The sequence below is a fragment of the Dendropsophus ebraccatus genome, chromosome 4 (assembly GCF_027789765.1).
Source record: "Dendropsophus ebraccatus isolate aDenEbr1 chromosome 4, aDenEbr1.pat, whole genome shotgun sequence".
NCBI lineage: Eukaryota > Metazoa > Chordata > Amphibia > Anura > Hylidae > Dendropsophus > Dendropsophus ebraccatus.
In genome coordinates this window covers 42,235,584-42,258,194 of record NC_091457.1, presented here as the reverse complement: position 1 = coordinate 42,258,194, position 22,611 = coordinate 42,235,584, and the positions used below count along the sequence as shown (strand labels likewise).

Sequence of the window (22,611 nt, the reverse complement as noted above, 5' to 3'; positions counted from 1 at the left end):
GAGACCTCTAGCGGCACCGCAAGAAACTGACATGTCAGTTTTCTGTGGCCGCTATTCATTGAATAGCAGCCGCAGAGAACCTGTCAGTGCACACAATGAAGTGCGCGGCTCCTGCCGCACGCTCCATTGCGTGTAGTGGGAAGTTATGATGTGGGCGCACACTGATGCGCCCACATCAGAACTCAGCAGCGCTAAGGATCATCCGGCTGGTTCTGCAGTACCGGCCTGGATGATCTTATCTGACACCACCCGTTCCGTGACCAGGCCGGGTCACAGAACGGCCGGTGTCATACAATGTGTGAACATAGCCCCACTCATCCAATGAGTGTATTAAAGCATTTTAAGCCACATAGTCAATGATGCTGTCAGCCAAACATCTTTAGTATCTCTTGTAATTTTTTTTTTTAACCTTTGCATGACCCCTTTAAGCCTCTGTCAGACAGTTAAGGTAAAATTCCAACCTGTCTGATCCCTGTTTTCCTAGCACAAGATCTTTTGGCTTTCACTATAATCATTAAAGAGACTTCATCAAAGTTTTATAGCTAGCTAGTTCTTTTATTTCACAGCTTTTGTATCCAAAGGAAGGGACACAGATAAAGTCTGTTTTTCAGGGGAGCTCTGTAGACTCCATACCAGTGCTGTTGTGGGGGTTGCTGAATAGAGATACCCAGTGGTGACATGTTCTGATGTGTCAACAGAAAATTCAGAAGATGTTTTAAACCTCCCTTTTTTATATTGGTATACATTAGCGTGTAAGGTCACTTTGTTGTTTTTTATTCTTAGCCTGTCTCTCTTTCTCTCTCAACTGCCCCTGTTTCATGCGCTTGCCTTCATCCTCTTTGGTCTCTTCAGATACTTGGTTCTGGAGCACGTTTCTGGCGGAGAACTTTTTGACTATCTAGTAAAAAAAGGACGTCTGACCCCAAAGGAAGCACGGAAATTCTTCCGCCAGATCATTTCAGCTCTGGACTTCTGTCACAGTCACTCCATCTGGTAAGTGGATTTAGAAAAGAAACTAGCCTGCAGTAGGGCATGTTCACAGGGATAACTTTCACGCTAAAAAATAAGATTCCTAATTCATACGCAAACCACATCTGAAAGCGGTGAGATTTTTAAAGACATTTAAATAAGAAAAAGCGAAACTCCCAAAAGTGTCTGCTTCAATGTCTAAAAATGCAGTATCACTGCTTTCCAAACAGACAAAAATCTGCATTGTATGCGCTGTTTTCCATTGAAATGAAGGCTAGCCACAGGGATGCTGATGCAAAATAGGTGCACACTCTGGGGCCAAATCATAGCTAGTGTAAGGTTATGTTTCCACGACGTCTTTTATAGATAAAATAACAGCCATTGTTTTTATAATAAACAACAGGTTATTATACATTTTATAATGACGGACGTAAATACTGAGCATACTTAAGGCCTTCATTATAAAAAAAAAAAAAAAAAAAAGGACTTTTTTTGCCTAAAAAGACGTTGTGTGAACATAGCCTTGTGGTGTCTTTTTGTAAAAATATATCTTGTTTTCAATATCTATGGAGTATGGACATATATGGCAAGTGACACAATTTTTTGAATTTAGCCTCTGTACACCAACACAACTCCTTCAAAGGCTATGTTCACACAACTCCAATAAAGGAGAAAAGGACCCACCTTTTCTATTTAAAAAGACGTCTGATTTTGCCGCAATGTAATTGACTTCAATGCATTGAAGTCAATTAAATGACAGACGTTTAACGCACACAGTGTATTAAATGCCGGACGTTGTCTGCGTGGACGTCAATATAATGATCATGACCATTTTTTTTGGACGTCTTTTGCAAACAACGGACATTATTTTTTAGTTTTTTACACACATAGGGCGGGTTCACACTACGGAATTCTCGCGGACAATGTCTGCGGAATTCCGTCAGCTGTCCGCCCATACGGGCACGCGCTTTTCCGCCGGCTCCATAGACACCATTTTATGGGCCGGCATATTGACATGACACTTCTTTCAGCGTATAGCGGAATACGCCGGCCCATAGAATGGTGTCTATGGAGCTGGCGGAAAGGCGCTCAGATGTGCGGGCGGACAGCTGACGGAATTCCGTGGACATTGTCCGCGAGAATTCCGTAGTGTGAACTCGCCCATAGGGGAGGAATTCTCGCAGATTTTTAGGCGGATTCCGTGTCAAAATGCGCGCGGAATCCGCACGGGATTCCGCCCGTAAAAAATGAACATTGTAAATGCACATTGGCTTTAATGGGCTTTCCGCTTATTTGTTTACACAGCAGAATTTCCGCGCTGAAAATTCCGCTGCAAATCCGCTTTCCGTCTGAAGAATTGACGTGTCAATTCTTTGGGCGGATTCCGCTAGATGAATCCTATAGGAGTCAATGGGGCTTTAATTCTGCTTAAAATTCTGCTCGAATTCCGCTCAAATTCTGCTCCTATTCTGCCAGAGCTGAACAGGCGAGGAATTTCAAGCAGAAAACTTTCCTCTACAATTCCTCGAGAATTCCTCAGTATGAACCCACCCATAGGGGGGAGATTTATCAAACATGGTGTAAAGTGAAACTGGCCCAGTTGCCCCTAGCAACCAATCAGATTCCACTTTTCATTCCTCACAGACTCTTTGGAAAATGAATGGCGGAATCTGATTGGTTGCTATTGGCAACTGGGACAGTTTCACTTTACACCATGTTTGATAAATCTCCCCCATAGTTTTTCTTTTTTCACCGTCCTTTTGCCGTTTTTAATATTACATTCAATTTTCCATTAAAAACACACCCAAAGGGCAATCAGTTCACCTAAACTAGACTAATGCACCAACAGCCGTCACTGCACTGACGGACGGCCAGACAGCGAAATGTTGGACGCAATTTAAAGCGGAGTGGAAAAAACGTTGTGTGAACATAGCCAGTAAGTGATTGGCGTGTACACCTTCAGCTTTACTTTAAGTATTTTAACAAAAATATTACATTAACCATATAGAAATGGGAATCATTGATCACACAGTCTGTTCATTTTCTTAGGCTCAAGTAATAAGACAATTGACTGATAAGCAGTCTCATGGTCGGAGTTGGCTGTTAATATTTCATGACAGATTAAGGAGACAAAAGATCTGTTGTTGATTCCAAGTGGTGAATTTGCATTTGGTAGCTGTTCAGGGGAAAGAGGTGTCATTGCAAGTGAAGGGGTTGAGGATGAGAAAAACAAATCAGAAGCACATAGCAGAAGCATTAGGAGTTGCCCTAGAATTGAAGCTATATTGATAAAAAAAAAACATATAATATAAATAAGAGTATATTAGATATTCATTGTTCCTTCTTCATCAGTCACAGAGATCTAAAACCAGAGAATCTACTTCTGGATGAGAAAAACAATATCCGAATAGCAGATTTCGGGATGGCCTCTCTGCAGGTCGGAGACAGTTTGTTGGAGACCAGTTGTGGGTAAGTGTTGTGGAAGTAAAGTGGCGACATGACATGCGCTCAAGTAGTACAATTGGTTACATTCGGACATACCATTAAGAGGTGCAAATTACCAGGTAGTGTGACAGACACTAGAAGCAGTGCATGGTTTATTGGTACATTGGACTCTTATAGGTGTCTTGCATGTTCTTCCTTCCAGATCTCCACACTACGCCTGTCCAGAAGTGATCAGGGTGAGTGCCCAATTCCCCTGCAGAGAATAATGTAATACAGACACAAGTGTGCATTACCAGTGATTAGACTGTGGTGCCAATAACCCTTTCCATGCTTTACAGGGGGAGAAATACGATGGCAGAAAGGCTGACATATGGAGCTGCGGAGTCATCTTATTTGCTTTACTTGTGGTGAGCGTTCATATCTTGCAAGCCATTTATAATGTCATTTACCAAAAATAGCTTTTATTCTGCAATAGGGGAAAGATAATGGCCCAGATTTATCAAAGTGTGTGCGATAGAAACTGGTGTAAGTTGCCCATGGCAACCAATCACGGCTCAGCTATCATTTTACTAGAGCTGAAAGCTGAGCTGGGATTTGCTATGGTTTGCACCAGTTTCTATTTAATATACTTTGATAAATCTGCTCCTATTTATTAAGAATTCTAAAAATATACAGACCTCTGTTCAAGAGAACGAGACAATGCGGCAAAGCCTTGAATGGTCACTGGAAAAAGTATGATAATTGCCAGTATAAACCAGTTTGTGTGGGGCGTTGCCATTTTAAACAGCTGATCGGTGGGAATGTCTTGAGTTGAATCCCACTAATCTAATAGTAATTAGATAACCCCTTTAATAAAAATAAAGAAGATTTTAAGATCATGTTCGCACATGCCTTTATGGTTGTATTTTCAGCTGTATAAAAAAGGGTTGAAAATTTATGTTTGTGCGGCCAGGTGGTCACGATTCATAAGCACAGGATGGCAATTCAGGTAATATTAAAATAATTGCACGGTCATACTGCTATGCAAATTGGAGTAGTTACAATTATTATGAGTGCCTAGTGATAAGGCAAGATAGATCATGAGATTGTCCATCAAACTCAACCTATAACCCTACTGTGTTGATCAAGATGAAGGCAAATAACCCTTATGAGGCAGAGGCCAATGGCCCCATAGAGCAAGCATAATAAATCCCTGGATCTTATGACATGAAATCTAGTAACCATAACTTTTTCCAAAAAAGAAAGCAATCCAGACCCGCCTTGAACGTCATCTGTCATAATATCATGTGTCAGAGAGTTCTATCAGGTGGCTGTACTACCTTAACAACGGATGGCTGTCAGTTATCTCGTCCTCTCCCTGTCTTCCACATATACAGTAATGTTTAGCCCAGCCAGCACTCCTGTTTCCCCCATGGGGAGGAGAGGGGTTAGCTGCCCTGGCTGTGGCTTATCTCTCTTAGAACAATTCAACTGTAAGCTGCACCAGGGCTTCAATCCTGATCAATTTTCATGCAGCAACAGAAGAAATAAAGCATTACACGTCTCATAAATTCTTTGGCTTGTCTTTGTAGAGCTTATACTTTCTGGGTCCTCCAGAGGGAGATATTCTCTTTGTAGCCAATTTGGCTAAAGCTTGAGTGTCTTCCGTGGACCGCATGATGTATTTATATATGGCTTAACCCCTTTAATAGAAAAAAAAGTAGTAGGCCACTGAAGGAGCTAAAAGGGGTTAGTCAGTTTCGGATTATAATGTGAGCAGTTTGGGCAGCTGTTCAAGGCCAGAGGCTTCTGGGGGGCTGACAGCCGTCCGAACTGCCAACATCTAATCTCACTGCAGCTGCACATCACTCGGGGGCCCATCTGATGATCCTCTGGGGGCCTTCAAGTATTGTGCAGCTGCATGGCCAGTGGGCGCACTAAAAGTTCCTCAGTCGCTGCAGGTGCCCCGGTACTGCTTTCCCGTTATCTCTTCCGGCACAGGCAACACATGTTACAGACCGGGACTTCTGGCACAGGCAGCATCTGCTTATGCCGGAGGATAGAACAGGAGACAGCAGAGAACGGGAGACCTGCAGAAACAGGGGAGCATGTGGGAGTTGAGTGATGCTGGAGGATAAGGGAGGTGATGCTGGAGGATGAGGGGAGTGATGCTGGAGGATGAGGGGAGTGATGCTGGAGGATGAGGGGAGTGATGCTGGAGGATGAGGGGAGTGATGCTGGAGGATGAGGGGAATGATGCTGATGGATGAGGGGAGTGATGCTGGAGGATGAGGGGAATGATGCTGATGGATGAGGGGAGTGATGCTGGAGGATGAGGGCAGTGATACTGGAGGATGAGGGCAGTGATGCTGGAGGATAAGGGAGGTGATGCAGGAGGATGAGGGGAGTGATGCAGGAGGATGAGGGGAATGATGCTGGAGGATGAGGGGAATGATGCTGATGGATGAGGGGAGTGATGCTGATGGATGAGGGGAGTGATGCTGGAGGATGAGGGCAGTGATGCTGGATGATAAGGGCAGTGATGCTGATGGATGAGGGGATGATGCTGGAGCATGAGGGGAGTGATGCTGGAGGATGAGGGGAGTGATGCTGGAGGATGAGGGGAATGATGCTGGAGGATGAGGGGATGATGCTGGAGCATGAGGGGAGTGATGCTGGAGGATGAGGGGAGTGATGCTGGAGGATGAGGGGAATGATGCTGATGGATGAGGGGAGTGATGCTGATGGATGAGGGGAGTGATGCTGGAGGATGATGGGAGTGATGCTGGAGGATGAGGGCAGTGATACTGGAGGATGAGGGGAGTGATGCTGGAGGATGGGGGGAGTGATGCTGGAGGATGAGGGGAGTGATGCTGGAGGATGAGGGCAGTGATACTGGAGGATGAGGGCAGTGATGCTGGAGGATGAGTGCAGTGATGCTGGAGGATGAGGGGAGTGATGCTGGATCATAAGGGCAATGATGCTGGAGGATGAGTGCAGTGATGCTGAAGGATGGGGGGAGTGATGTTGATGGATGAGGGGAGTGATACTGGAGGATGAGGGCAGTGATGCTGGAGGATGAGGGGAGTGATGCTGGAGGATGAGGGGAGTGATACTGGAGGATGAGGGGAGTGATGCTGAAGGATGGGGGGAATGATGCTGGAGGATAAGGGCAGTGATGCTGGAGGATGAGGGGAGTGATGCTGGAGGATGAGGGGAGTGATGCTGGAGGATGAGGGCAGTGATTCTGGAGGATGAGGGGAGTGATACTGGAGGACGAGGGCAGTGATGCTGGAGGATGAGGGCAGTGATACTGGAGGATGAGGGGAGTGATGCTGGAGGATGAGGGCAGTGATACTGGAGGATGAGGGGAGTGATGCTGGAGGATGAGGGCAGTGATACTGGAGGATGAGGGGAGTGATGCTGGAGGATGAGGGCAGTGATGCTGGAGGATGAGGGGAGTGATGCTGGAGGATGAGGGGAGTGATGCTGATGGATGAGGGCAGTGATACTGGAGGACGAGGGGAGTGATGCTGGAGGACGAGGGCAGTGATACTGGAGGATGAGGGCAGTGATGCTGGAGGATGAGGGGAGTGATGCTGGAGGATGAGGGGAGTGATGCTGGAGGATGAGGGCAGTGATACTGGAGGATGAGGGGAGTGATGCTGGAGGATGAGGGAAGTGATGCTGGAGGATGAGGGCAGTGATGCTGGAGGATGAGGGGAGTGATGCTGGAGGATGAGGGGAGTGATGCTGATGGATGAGGGCAGTGATACTGGAGGACGAGGGGAGTGATGCTGGAGGATGAGGGCAGTGATACTGGAGGATGAGGGCAGTGATGCTGGAGGATGAGGGCAGTGATGCTGGAGGATGAGGGGAGTGATTCTGGAGGATGAGGGGAGTGATGCTGGAGGATGAGGGGAGTGATGCTGGATCATAAGGGCAGTGATGCTGGCGGATGAGGGGAGTGATGCTGGAGGATGAGGGCAGTGATGCTGGATGATAAGGGCAGTGATGCTGATGGATGAGGGGATGATGATGAATAATGAGGGGAGTGATGCTGGGTGATGAGGGCAGTGATGCTGGATAAGGGCAGTGATGCTGGAGGATGAGGGGATGATGTTGAATAATGAGGGCAGTGATGCTGGATGATGAGGGCAGTGATGCTGGATGATGAGGGGATGATGCTGAATAATGAGGGGAGTGATGCTGGAGGATGAGGGGATGATGCTGAATAATGAGGGGGAGTGATGCTGGAGGATGAGGAGATGGTGCTGAAGATAAGGGCAGTGATGCTGAAGGATGAGGGGAGCCACTACACAGGGGACATCTATTAATGGGGGACTACACAAGTGGTCATCTACTATATAGGGGATGCAAAGATGGAGGGTGAGGGCGGTGATGCTTTAGGGGTCCCGCATTGGGTCCCGCATCAGTGTGTGTGTGTGTGTGTCTGGGGGGGGGGGGGGGGTTGGGTGTCTGACAGACCAGGTACATTTAATCTGCCGCTGGGGTTAGTGCAAAATTAAAAGTTGCTGGAACCCCCACTGCTAATGAGAACAGGGACTGTTGCCCCCCAAGTGTGCATGCATGGCTGCCCCTGTACATAGGGTATAAGCCTAATCTTGAGTTAACCCCTTCTATGCTTTTGTTACCCAGCACTGCGGACACATTCATGTATAATTAAAGAGCGGAAACTCTTCTTTTTCCTCAGCCAGATATTATTTAGCTCGGCCTTCTCATCTGTGTGTGCATATACAGTCTGATCCTCCAGAACATTATGTAATTATCTGCATTCACCACGGACTCTTCTCCTGCAGTCTCCTCTATAGACACATAACATCTCCCTGCAGATTTCTGCATTGCTAGCACAGCTCAATACTTTTATGAATACTGCTGTGGCAGGGAAAAAAATGTCATGATAAAGTTTAAAAAGTTTATTATTATTTTGCTGTTCTTTTGAGTTAGTCGGATATAAGCGCTAGCTTTTATCAGCAATGAGCGACCTCATTACGTGTCCTGTGCAGACATTGCAATCGTGTGTTTATTGGAAGCACAGGAAGTTTAGAGCGCCTCGCAATATTAGTCTCAATAAAAACGAGGCAGGTCCACAGATCCTCAGTTATTATTATCATCCAGTATTTACAAGAGCATAACCATTTTATGTATCGCTGTAGGGCGGATGAAAGATGCTGAAACAGATCAGGCAAGATGTGGCATAAAGAGAACCCATCATGACAATTTGCAAATAGCTTTACTGCAAAATGAGAAATAAATGCATCAAAAGATGGATTCGCATTGCCATCCTGTATCCTGTGTCTGACTCTGGGAGCTAGCGTAGGATCTGTAAAGAAAATGGGTTATACCATTTATACTCACTTTGTAATCTTTCATGTATAAGACTGCATATTCTTTTTTGCTTAAAGTTGTTTTGGGGTTAGTAATAGCATTCTTGCACTATCCCTGGCGATCTAGAGTTATATAGAGGGTGGTCACCTCGGATGGTTTAAAGTGGGAAGGGGTTAATATCCATTATACTTGGTTATCCAGAGTGGTTTAATGGGTAATACAATTACTATGGAAGACCTAGGATGGTATTCTAGTAAAGGGTTAGTGATCTAGGATGGTTTAGGAGTTAACATCTGATATTCCTGGTTGGTGGTTTAGGATAGTGAAAGGATTTATGGAGAAGATTTAAAACAAGGGCACCTATAAGGTCATACTGCAGTCTGTTATAATGGAAACCATGACAGAACTGCACGATGTATCACATGATGGACACTAACGGCACCCAATAGACTTAATAGACTTGTTATAGGATCAGTCAGGTTCCATCATGATGTCTATCCTCTTGATAAGAAGAATAGCCCTGCCCGCTGCAGCAGTCTTAATATTAAATCAGTAGTGCGAACACAGCCTTAAAGCCCTATTACACTAAGCGAATATTACGGCATTACGGTTGATAATCGATACGTGCAATAGAAGACGATGATCAGCCAACGTGCACAATGTCGGCTGATCGTTGTCTTTCAACATGTTGAAAGAGCAACAATGCAGATAGCAACGATCTGCTGCCGTTGATCCGTGTAATAGGAGCGGGGGCAGTAGACCGCCGCTATCTGCTATGGGCTGCCTGGACCATCTAACAAACCAGTTATTCTATGCCTAAGGATGTCTGACTGCCACCCTATTCAGCTTTATAACTGTGTTGGGAAATGTGTATGTTATGGCACCAATGGAAGGCCGAATCAGTGGCTGTTTTCTTGTATTTCAGGGCGCCCTCCCATTTGATGATGACAACCTAAGGCAACTCTTGGAGAAAGTAAAACGAGGGGTCTTCCATATGCCACATTTTATTCCCCCCGACTGTCAGAACCTCCTATGTGGAATGATTGAGGTGGATCCTATCAAGAGATTGACGGTGAGGAATTTGGAGTAATCCAAGGACAGTGTCTTCACCATGATATTACTAGCTCTCCAGCCTTGAAGACAGGTTGTTGGAAGTAAATTAAGTATAATGGTGACTTGCATCAGAATGTTGTTATCTTGCCACCACCATCAAATATGGGGGATCCATCACTGAAATTGTAAAATGGTGCACAAGAAACAACTGCCTGCAGTCAGTCTAATAACCACCTTGTGTTGGAAATAAACTGCAAATCTACTGGTGTCTGGTGATGAGTACCTCGGGAAAGTCCAATGTTTAGAGCATTGTCATGTGATATGATACAAAGATCAATATCGCAATCATATGTTAGCTGTAGAAAAAAATTGCCTTTGATATAGATGCAGCAGAGCTGAACGTGTCACTTGGGATAATTATGGTGGTGCCAAATGTATGGCAATCTATTTGGCGCAAATTAAAAAAGAGCAAGCTTCTTGGAACGCCTTAGCACATACATTTGGATGGTGGTCAGTAGTGGAATCAAATTCTGCAAAGGCATTTAATATTAAGCTACAAATCTCCAAGTACCAGGGCAGCAAAGGAAAATGCTGGAACTTAAAAGTGCATCTTACCACATCCTACGCCTGCAAGGCCTCTCCAGAAATATACAGGCATAGTTTGATGGCTTGGAATGTTGCAGGGGTTAAAAGAGGTGGTTTTAGGGCAAGAAATTAACCTCTAATTTAATTCTGTTCAATTCAGCTAGGTCAAAAGTGATTTTCATGAATTCCCTAAATCGTCATGCAACTAAAGCACCAAATAAAATAAATAAAATTCAGCTTCCCTTTAGCCATGACAAGTCAGAGCTCATGGCATTAGAATTTATACCGCTGCCATTGAACTCTATAATAAATTAGTTTGTAGAGTGCGCCCCTAGTGGTGACAGATAGTAAATATCATCCTCTAAGTAAAATTCTTTGTATCAGGAACCCCCTCCCCAATGCTCCCCAAATTTACTTCTTAAGGTTTAAGCTTGATAGTTATGAGGATAAATAAACTAGGGAGTCTCACGTGAATAAATTCAGCTCTGCTTAATCCCTATTACAACTGCATTGCCAGTATGTTCTTTAATACTTTTTTTGTCATGGATTTATTGAATCACTGTTACATAATCAGAATTATGTCTCTATCTCCTCCGTGTGCACCAATATGAAGAATGGGTGCTGTACCTTGTGCAGTATCACAGTTAGAGCTAGCATGGATGATGTACAGCAGTATGTGTTAGTTGTATGTTTTTTCCCTTGCAGTTAGAAACCATTCAGAAGCACAACTGGTACATGTGAGTATATACACCATAGCAGATTAGATTCCATGTCTCCTGTGTGTAACCTTTCTATGAGTCGTATTTCCTGCATGTGTATTGCATGCGTGTAATATGCCTGTATATGAAGCAGCCATAGCAGTGTGTGTTCATCTCGGATACGCCGTCCATGACAGATAAATGTGTCTGTAAATAGGATATGCATGTAAATGAAGATTAGTGACTGTGACAGATTGCTGTGTGTGTATATTAAGCTTACTGACAGATAGATGGTTGGCAGCAGTGCGTACATATAGCACATGGACAGATGGCTGTGTACATGAAGAATTGTGACAGATAGCTATGTGTACATGCATGATATACAGACATCTTTTTCTTCTTTTTTAATACAGTGGGGGGAAGAATGAACCAGAACCAGAGCAGGCAGTTCCCAGGAAGGTACAGATGGGGTCTTTGCCGTCACTGGAGGATGTGGACCCTGATGTGTTGGAAAGTATGCACTCCCTAGGCTGCTTTAGAGATCGGAACAAATTACTGCAGGACCTCTTGTCTGAAGAGTAAGAGTCTAGATTGCTGTTTCTATTGTAAATTTAATATCATTTCTCTATATGTAGTGAATACATTTATTTACATGGTATAATCAAAAAAAGGCTGTTGTTTAACCATAAACTGCATAAAGTCTTGTTTTGGGGGTGCAAGGCTATGGCCAGACACAGTGGTAAACCTATCACAGATTCTTCCACAAGGGTAACAGTTCTTAAAGGGGTTAACCACTTAATAGTAAAATTGTTCAGTGTGTAGTATTAGCAAGTGTACTTACTAAAATCAGACTCCCTTCCTCCAGGCTGTGCTGTCCTGCTCTGTAGTGAGTCTGTCCATAAGATGGCCGACATGGAGGAGCAAGTGACCATGTTCCCCACATGCTCCTCCATGTCGGTCATCTTATGGACAGACTCATCACCGAGCAGAACAGCCCAGTCTGGAGGAGAGGACTCTGATTTTAGCTAACATGGGGACCTGCTGTCAGTAAGGGCAGTGAGTACACTTACTAATACTACACGCTGAACAATTTTACTATTAAGTGGCCAGCCTCTTTAAACAGGAAGGCTTGTGGCTAGAGTGATTAACCCAAAATTTTGGTGTATCCTAGGTACCTGGAGCTGACCCACTTTACTCTAGGCCAGGGCTTTTCTAACTTTTCTACTGGAGCCTCACCAAACAGAGCAAAGTGATGCCTTAGTTTTGGTGTGGGTTTGCAGCACAGTTCCACTGAAGTGAATGAAGCTGAATTGTAATACCCCATACAACCTAGGAACAGGGATGGTGCTATTTTTGCAAAAAAAAAAAAAAAAGTAGCTGTGTTTTCTCTAATCCTGAATAACCCCTTTAAACTAAAAGGAAATTATAGCAGCATATTCTTATTCTACCTATAAACAAAGGTTGAACTTTATTTAAACTACTTATCTCTTAATATTCAGAGAGAATCAGGAGAAGATGATTTATTTCTTGTTATTGGACCGTAAGGAAAGGTATCCTAGCCAAGAAGATGAAGATCTCCCCCCAAGAGTAGACATAGGTAAAGTATCTGCGGTCCCTTTCTATAGTCCAATGCTCATTTTTACTTTGACATATTTAATTTCTTGGTCATTTTCACAATATTTTATAGATCCACCTAGAAAAAGAGTGGACTCTCCGATGCTGACTCGTCACGGGAAGAGAAGGCCAGAGAGAAAATCTATGGAGGTGCTTAGTGGAACAGATGGTGGCTCACCAGTACCTGCACGCAGAGCTATTGAGATGGCACAGCATGGGCAGAGGTAAATCTGATCACTCGTGTCATAAACTTCTATGAGGATTTAAAGGGGGTCAGTTAGCAGGATCGCACTAGCCCTACCTGCGGGCAGTATGATTTAGCGACAGGTCATATAATCCTAATAAATTCTGTTTTACTTGAGAGGAAAGACAGATTTAATGCTGGCTCTCAGCCAGTGTTATGTTCCAGGCTCGGGAAATGTGTCCTAGGGCATGTCCTGTCTACCTACCTTGGCCCATCGAGCTCACTTTGATTGACAGGTTGCTTTATGATAGCAATCATGGTTCATGAGGGCATCTGTCACTGAGCCAGAAAGCCGGCATAAGCTGATTAGTCATTCTGGGCCTATGTGTTTAAATCAACAATGCCGTCAAGGCCTCTGCTTGCTGTCTGTGAATGGAAACATCCAATACAAACCTAATTATCCAGTATAGAGAATCTTATAGTTAGATCTGCTCAGATTGTAATTACTATTGGTGAAAATGGAAAAGATGATAAGATGTTCTCCAATTTATTTCAGGTCGCGGTCTATTAGTGGTGCTTCATCAGGACTTTCCACCAGTCCGATCAGTAGTCCTAGGGTGAGTAATCATTTCTTCATTACTCTACTCCTTATATTTCCCCTGCCTTCTCCCACCTTCACCTTTAATAGCCAGTAGGGCTGTGATTCCACATACAGCTGTTCATATAAAGTCACAGTCACTATAACTTGCTGATGGGAGGCATTCCTCTGTTAGCCCTTGCCTATGTTAGTCATCCTTATTACATTTGTTTGATGTAATATGTATGTATAATGCTATCTTTTATGTATATAGTTTGCACACATACAGTATGCGGCTTGAGTTACTGAGGTGCACAGTCATATACATTATAATGCATCTAATCCTCAATAATATACCATAATTGACTTTGTATGGCAATAAAGAACTATCCAAAGCCTAACCAGAAACAAAATACTACGTACCTTAGTAAGGGTGACACTGAACTTGTGACTGTTTAAGGTGGCTCGGTAACTCAAGTCAAATCTGCATGTGTGTGTGTGTGTATTTGTGGAATATCTGTGTGACATGGATAATTGTAAAAGTGGATAATGTGAACACTAGCTGGGCACTCTTACAATAACTTTGGGAAAAGAAGTTGCAGTGATCCGTTGACTGTCTGACAGATCCACAATTTCAGACAGAATAGGACTTATTATATGGTATGTGCCAGTACACATGTACGTAGATTCCATGTGGATGTACATGACCATGGTTCTCGCCTCCTAGGCTTCATTTGGCCTCAGTCTGGGATTGCATCCAAGTATTAGAGACCCACAAAACTAATATAAACGCACGCAGGTATCACTAATACCACCATTTTACCAAGCATTGTCATGAACAAAAGTCACTGAGAACCTTACTGTTTAGATTACATGGTGCAGTCATACGCACACTGTGTGCCACTAATAGATGCCTCTGTACACCCCCTCTTCTCTAGCATTGCCTCTATAACATGACACCCAATGCAATATGCCCCAATATGTTTTTACAGAGATGAGAGATGAGAAAAAAACTACTTGTGTCTCCATATAAAAGCACTGACACATGGAGGTACAGGGTGGGCACATAGGGGGAGATTTATCAAAGGGTATAAAATTTAGACTGATGTAAGCTGCCCACATCAACCAATCACAGCTCTGCTTAAAGGAAAGAGGAGCTGTGATTGGTTGCTGTGGGCAATTTACACCAGGTGTATATGTACACCCTTTCATAAATCTCCCCCATAGTCTATAACATGGATCTACTGTACATGATCCCTTACCAAAAATAATAGATCATCTTGATCAGATCGGGTGATCATGCCTAAAATTTCTCACATAATTTGACATACTTGAAATATAAGCAATGATGTACATAAGGTAGTACTTTATTCTATATATTTATACAGTTATTGGGATGCCGGGCTAGTAGCCATGTCTGGATAAATGAAGAATATCCATGTTTCTGATTTTATATGTTACTGTTTAATTGCGCTGTATGTAATTCAGCACATGCTTCCATTATAACATAGCTTCTATGCATTAAGACATAATGTTAGTAATCCTCCTTACTTATTTCTTTAGACTGTTCCAGTCATGTCTACCAGTTACAGAGTATTAGCCAGTAGTAAATCCTTATGTACTGTAGGAATTTGATTTGGGGGTTCATACAGGGGTGTAACTACCACTGTAGCAGCCATAGCAGCTGCTGTGGGGCCCACCACATCAGGGGGCCCTGTTGCCTGCTCTTGCAATACACTGGGCCCCCTGAGCTGTCATAATTTGCAGTTTTAGGTGGCCAAGCGGGCCTCCCAGGTTCTGCAAAGTTCCCTTTAACAGCAAGCATTCCTGATGAGTCCTTGCAGTTATAACTAGACTTGACGGCTTAGTGGTAAGACGGGAAGGGGGTCCCCAATCAAAAGTTTGCTATGGGGCCCAAGCATTTCTAGTTACGCCCCTGGGTTCATATGTAGCTACATAGTCCACGATTAAGTTCAAAGTTTAAAGTCTAATCTGGCTTTATTGTCAAATGAAAGTCCAAGCTCTTCCTGCAGACTTTTATTTTCCAGGGGTTAACTAGGCAGGGATTCTCCCTGGGGACAATACCCATACTGAACCGGGAGGAAATGGGGCATCCCACTACCAATCTACCTGCCATTCTATTAAGGCGGACCTGTCAGCAGCTCCTTGCTGACTGGATATAAGCTTTAGAAGTTTTATGTAAAGTATTAACTAGAGCCCAGCAACGTCCAGCCCATTGATCTGAACAGAATGGGTGTTTACTTAGAGGTGTTAGGAGGAAAGGGTCTGAACATTGGAGTGACAGTAAGCTAACTGGGAGTAAAATATTTTATACAGAGAAAAAACAGTATAGAGGATTGCTGACTTAATCCATATCTGTGAATATCTTGTAACAACCTGGCAGGTAAAATGGCCATTTGCCATTGATTACTGCAGGACTGCTCTCTCGCTTTGGCTGGTTTTGGGGTGCTGCTTCTAACATGCATGTCTTTTTTCTTTTTTTCATTCTCATTTTGGCTGCTGTCATTCCTTCCATTGACCCTTTTGTACCCCTATATGGCAAATTATTGTCCCTCCTCCCATGGCTGCTTTGCTTCATTGTCTCTGTTTGTGACCCACTAAATCTATCAATCTGCGTCTTCTTATCTGTCGCTTTTGACTATTTCTTTTTCACTTATTTTTCATGTTTCACTGCTGTTTGTCCTTTGTCCTCTCTTTATATTGTGCTCTTATGTATGTGCCCATAACTTTATGACTGTGTTTCCGCTTCTTTGGCATCCTTTCTCTTCTTTGCCTTCCTCTCTTTGCTTTTACCTCTTGCCTTCCTTACTACGTTTTCTCTCACAGCCGATAAGGAGGTTTTTTGCCCTTCCCCAGTCCCCTACCCCATCCTCTTCACCTCATACCCCACCAACCTCTGATTCTGCAGGGCATAATGATTGCAATCTGACTCATCCCAAAACCCACACCTTCCCACCCAAGCCCAGAACTTCAGAGAAGCCCCTTCAGACAACTCGCTCCAATCCCCTTCCTTCTACAAATAACTCTAGTGTCCCATCAAGAGCTCCAAACTCTCCTGCTGGGCATAATGCGTGCAGAACATCAAATAAATTGCCCGCATCTGATCTGGCCCCCAAATCTGTGCCCCTTATACAGGTTACCCCTCATCCGTCACCCCGTGGCAGCCCCCTCCCTACTCCCAAGGGAACGCCTGTACACACGCCCAAGGAAAGTCCGGCGGGCACCCCTTCCCCTACCCCTCCATCCAGCCCAAGTATTGGTGGAATGCCTTGGAGGACAAGACTGAATTCAATCAAGAACAATTTCCTGGGGTCACCGAGATTCCATCGCCGCAAGCTTCAAGGTGAGAAGGAATACTAAGAATGAGTGGAGATAGTGGATGAGTGATATATGTGCTATTACCTCATATCTCCTTTAGACCTCAGGATGCTTTGCCATATTAAGCAATTAATATACAATATGACCACCTTGTAGATATACTTCTTAAAAAGCCACTAAACTATTACTGCAGTGTATAAGCAGGTCCTCACCCTAACTATGAATGGCCATAAAAAAAAATCACAGATTTTCATGGAAAAATGACTGGAGAAAAACTTCCATTATATGTAAAAAGGCTATTTTTCTGGCCAAAAAAATGTCATTTAATTTTATGTCTAAAGGACATTTTGATATTGAATTCAGTAGATCTTAATAGGAAAAATGTGTTTTTTAAACTGTAAAACTGTTATACTGGCCTTTACAGCCCCCAAATACTGGCAAAAATACATTGTGTGAACATGGCTTAATATTGGTGCGTTCATGAATATTGTTCATGGCTTGGCTGATATTGCAGTAATCTGCTGCTCAATATATTCCAGTGAATGGCACTGAGCTGCAGTACCAGACAGCGAGTCCAGAGCCAATCAGCTCATTGGTGGAGAAGTTGAACCCCCATTTAACTGATATTGTTGGTCTATTGTAGAGTAAACCATTAATGTTAAAGGCTTTCCAAAGCCCCTGCGATCTGAAATGTCTCCTTGCTCCCTTTCCCATCCCTGACCCTGCTTTAGGGCTCAGCTTCCGGCTTAATGTCAGTAAAACAGGGATATGGATGGGATAGGGGGTGGTTGAAGAGGAGGCATTCCAGCTTGCAGCAACTTAGAGGTCTGGAAAATCCTCTTTGACACGTTGCACAGGAGAATAAAATCATTTTTCTATGTTACGGAACATCAGTTAGACATATAAAAGGTACCATGTGTCTCCTTGACCTAACAGCTATCTAACTCAGCAGTCTCAGCACTTTGGAACATGAATTGCAGCCGACAGATTCTCTTTTATACAGCCATTTTGCATAACCATTAAATATATTATTACTAAATGACTGTATTAATAATAAGTCATTCATATTTGTTCAGTTCCCACAGCAGATGAGATGACCAACCTGACACCGGAATCCTCTCCAGAGTAAGTCCTTCCTCATGCCGTGTAATTGTCATGCCAGTTCTTTTTTATACCAGTAGTAAATTCTTATGGTAGGTAATGAGGTAAATGCTCATCTGATCTTGGGTAATGAATGATTCCTCTAAACCCACAGATCTTTCATGAGTGGTTTTAAAACCATTGCATTGAAAGGGACCTTACAAGATCCAGACCATTATCGCACATTATACGGTCATCTGCATGGCCATAAACATAGACATTGTGAGAGATCTATGAACGTTGATGAAAATATGTTTTGGATTTCTTAAATGGTACCAAAAATTTTGAGTAGTTGGGTTGGATGGTGGGTTTAATAGGGCCCAAGGTAAAATGTGGTCTAAAATGCTGTGTTTTCAAGTTACAGTTCTCTGAATCTCTGAGGTCCTCTGAGGTCCTTCACACTCTGGTCATGGCTTCCCCAGAAGAAAGATCTATCACTTTTACCATAGAGAATAGAGACTATTAGACCACTCATTGATGCTTGGAAAAACCAAGGGGTTGGGCAGTGAAATCCCATCACTATAATCTGTCAGGGGGAGTCTTGGGATACCCATACACTTTATACTGATATTAGTATAAAGTGTAAGGGGACCTTATGGATAAAAACTAGAGAAGAGCGCAACTTGACCATGCTCCGATTGTTCACCATTTCGCTATGGCCTATGGCTGTATCATTGTTTTCCAGGACTCCCTAGGGCTCCATCTAACTTCTTCAGCCACCAGTATTCAAATGGCGAACGATCGGATTGCGGTTACACTGAGGTTGTAGATTTGATGTGGATGCAATGTGGTTGGCCATATACAGTAAGAACTTCTAAAATGCTGCTAACCTGTAATTTTAATACTTAAAGTATTTTTTTTTAAATGCAGTTTAACAGCAGCATATTGGAAACATGTATTGCATATGGCCAACCTCAACTCAACTGTATTTAAGCTGCATTGTGTGCTTTTACCCTTAGGGTAAGGGAGGTAGAGCCCCTATTACACAGGACGATTTAGAGGAGCAAGCGAGGGCCGACCTGTTTACTTGTTCCTTGTTCCCCAATAATTTCTTTGTGTAATAGGGCCTTAACCCCCTTATGTTGTATAAAAATGACATAAGTTTTTATCGATGTCACAGACCATCTATGGATTTGCCATAATGACTCTTCAAGCCTAAGTCGGTTCTGACTCTAATCGTACATACCATTTCTTTTTTTCCCCTCTGTCCGTATTTTTAATGTGATTTTCTCCCAGACTGGCCAAAAAGTCTTGGTTTGGTAACTTCCTCACTTTGGAGAAAGAGGATCAGATCTTTGTGGTCATTAAGGACAAGCCTTTAAGCTCCATTAAAGCTGACATAGTACAAGCCTTTCTTTCGGTAAGACTCTATTATCTATACTATTTCCTATGAACTTGTCTATCTCACTGCCGGTACATTGATAATATTTTTTAGCTGCATCTGAATTCTGAGTCACCCATTTATTTTCACTGTCTTCTATAGATCCCAAGCCTCAGTCACAGCGTGATATCACAAACCAGTTTCCGAGCTGAGTACAAGTCCACAGGGGGTCCATCTGTCTTCCAGAAGCCAGTGAAGTTTCAAGTGGATATTACATATACAGAAAGTGGAGAGAAGCAGAAGGACTGTGGGATTTACTCAGTCACATTTACTCTGCTATCAGGTATTACTGACCCGATCACATTTATTTCCGTACTGCTCACCTTTATGTGGTCATACTATTTTCTCTTCTGCCTTGGACCATTGCATCACCTCGGGCACTGGGTATAATAAATTCATTACTGTCACAAAACAGGGATAGGCCACGACCACACAACTTCTTGTGTGGCCATCATTTCACAGCCAAATAACGTCTGTTACTGCAAAATAGTGGACCTTCAAAAAACGTCCAAAAAAAAAAAAAAGACATTGTGTGGTCATGAGAAGTCTACAGAGAGATGGTAAACATAGTAACATCACAGCAGTAAAGTGAAGTAACAAGATAGGGATGGCAAAGTACTGTGCATGGATAATAAACAAAATGTTACTTCCATGGTACAGTGGAAGTAATTTTGTGACATCGTAACATAGTTAAGGTTAAAAGAAGACAAGAGTCCACCAGGTTCAACCTAGAGAAACCCTAAAGTTTTGATTCAGAGAAAGGCTTACAGTGATGTCATAGAACATGGGTAATGTTACAGCTCATTGTTAGGCTCCGTTCACACGGAGTAAAACTGGCGGAATTCTCTGCCACTGAATCCCACCAGCCTCCGTGACATACTGATAGACTATGGGAGGCTTGCGCGCCTCCTCTCTCCGCACTGAAGAATGGACATGTCACTTCCTCAGCACAAGGAGAAAGGAGGCGCGCAAGCCTCCCATAGACTACCAGTATGTCACGGGGGCTGGCGGGAATTCCACCAGTTTTACTATATGTGATTGGAGCCCTGGGTACTTTAGTGATGTCACAGAATACAGATCATGCACATTAAAAAGAAGCAATGAACAACTGTGATGTCACAGTAAGTGAATAGTGTACACTGTGATGTCATAGAACAGCCATAATGTCACAGAACAGGGATAATAAACATACTGGTGTCTCACTTAATAGTGAAGGACCACAGTGGCATCATAAAACAGGGCTAGTGAGCATAATAATCACGATTCAAGGAAAATGCACACAATGATTTCACAATACAGAAGTGTTGAATGCAATGATGACAATGAGGCATGACTGCAGTGAGGCACAGTTAGTGAGGCATGGCGGCAGTGAGGCACAGGTAGTGAGGCACGGCTGCCGTAATGCACAGTTAGTGAGGTATGGCTGCAGTAAGGCACAGTTAGTGAGGCATGGCTGCCGTAATGCACAATAAGTGAGGTATTGCTGCAGTAAGGCGCAGTTAGTGAGACATGGCTGCAGTGAGGCACAGTTAGCGAGGCATGGCTGCAGTGAGGCACAGTTAGTGAGACATGGCTGCAGTGAGGCACAGTTAGCGAGGCATGGCTGCAGTGAGGCACAGTTAGTGAGACATGGCTGCAGTGAGGCACAGTTAGCGAGGCATGGCTGCAGTGAGGCACAGTTAGTGAGGCACGGCTGCCGTAATGCACAGTTAGTGAGGGATGACTGCAGTAAGGCACAGTTAGTGAGGGATGACTGCAGTAAGGCACAGTTAGTGGGGCATGGCTGCAGTAAGGCACAGTTAGCGAGACATGGCTGCAGTGAGGCACAGTTAGCGAGACATGGCTGCAGTGAGGCACAGTTAGCGAGACATGGCTGCAATGAGGCACAGTTAGCGAGACATGGCTGCAATGAGGCACAGTTAGTGAGGCATGGCTGCAGTGAGGCACAGTTAGTGAGGTATGGCTGCAGTGAGGTACAGTTAGTGAGGTATGGCTGCAGTGAGGTACAGTTAGTGAGGTATGGCTGCAGTGAGGTACACTTAGTGAGGCATGGCTGCAGTGAGGCACAGTTTGTGAGGTATGGCTGCAGTGAGGCACAGTTTGTGAGGTATGGCTGCAGTGAGGCACAGTTTGTGAGGTATGGCTGCAGTGAGGCACAGTTTGTGAGGTATGGCTGCAGTGAGGCACAGTTTGTGAGGTATGGCTGCAAGGTTGCACAGTTGATGACACATGGCTGCAATGAGGCACAGTAAGTGAGGTATGGCTGCAAGGAGGCACAGTTGATGAGACATGGCTGCAGTGAGGTACAGTTGATGAGGCATGGCTGCAGTGAAGCACAGTTAGTGAGGCATGGCTGCAGTGAGGTACAGTTGATGAGGCATGGCTGCAGTGAGGCACAGTTAGTGAGGTATGGCTGCAGTGAAGTACAGTTAGTGAGGTATGGCTGCAGTGAGGCACAGTTAGCGAGACATGGCTGCAATGAGGCACAGTTAGCGAGGCAGGGCTGCAGTGAGGCACAGTTAGTGAGGCATGGCTGCAGTGAGGCACAGTTAGTGAGGTATGGCTGCAGTGAGGTACAGTTAGTGAGGTATGGCTGCAGTGAGGTACACTTAGTGAGGCATGGCTGCAGTGAGGCACAGTTTCTGAGGTATGGCTGCAGTGAGGCACAGTTTGTGAGGTATGGCTGCAGTGAGGCACAGTTTGTGAGGTATGGCTGCAGTGAGGCACAGTTTGTGAGGTATGGCTGCAAGGTTGCATAGTTGATGACACATGGCTGCAGTGAGGCACAGTAAGTGAGGTATGGCTGCAAGGAGGCACAGTTGATGAGACATGGCTGCAGTGAGGTACAGTTGATGAGGCATGGCTGCAGTGAAGCACAGTTAGTGAGGCATGGCTGCAGTGAGGCACAGTTAGTGAGGCATGGCTGCAGTGAGGTACAGTTAGTGAGGCATGGCTGCAGTGAGGCACAGTAAGTGAGGTATGGCTGCAGTGAGGCACAGTTTGTGAGGTATGGCTGCAAGGTTGCACAGTTGATGACACATGGCTGCAATGAGGCACAGTAAGTGAGGTATGGCTGCAAGGAGGTACAGTTGATGAGGCATGGCTGCAGTGAAGCACAGTTAGTGAGGTATGGCTGCAGTGAGGCACAGTAAGTGAGGCATGGCTGCAGTGAGGTACAGTTGATGAGGCATGGCTGCAGTGAGGCACAGTTAGTGAGGTATGGCTGCAGTGAAGTACAGTTAGTGAGGTATGGCTGCAGTGAGGCACAGTTAGCGAGACATGGCTGCAGTGAGGCACA

At 44.2% G+C, this 22,611-nt stretch overlaps 1 protein-coding gene across 1 annotated transcript in view; it reads left to right on the top strand.

The window, feature by feature from the left end:
• The window catches only part of BRSK2 (BR serine/threonine kinase 2), a 109,512-nt gene that overhangs the window by 73,261 nt on the left and 13,640 nt on the right, over positions 1–22,611 (top strand). Inside the window, exons 4-17 of the mRNA XM_069968338.1 lie at positions 853–993; positions 3,322–3,438; positions 3,617–3,650; positions 3,753–3,821; positions 9,668–9,814; positions 11,086–11,117; positions 11,492–11,656; positions 12,578–12,675; positions 12,766–12,916; positions 13,433–13,493; positions 16,610–16,817; positions 17,869–17,917; positions 19,169–19,292; positions 19,416–19,596. Coding sequence (XP_069824439.1) covers positions 853–993; positions 3,322–3,438; positions 3,617–3,650; positions 3,753–3,821; positions 9,668–9,814; positions 11,086–11,117; positions 11,492–11,656; positions 12,578–12,675; positions 12,766–12,916; positions 13,433–13,493; positions 16,610–16,817; positions 17,869–17,917; positions 19,169–19,292; positions 19,416–19,596 — 1,577 coding nt within the window. The remainder of the gene's footprint in view (positions 1–852; positions 994–3,321; positions 3,439–3,616; positions 3,651–3,752; positions 3,822–9,667; positions 9,815–11,085; positions 11,118–11,491; positions 11,657–12,577; positions 12,676–12,765; positions 12,917–13,432; positions 13,494–16,609; positions 16,818–17,868; positions 17,918–19,168; positions 19,293–19,415; positions 19,597–22,611) is intronic.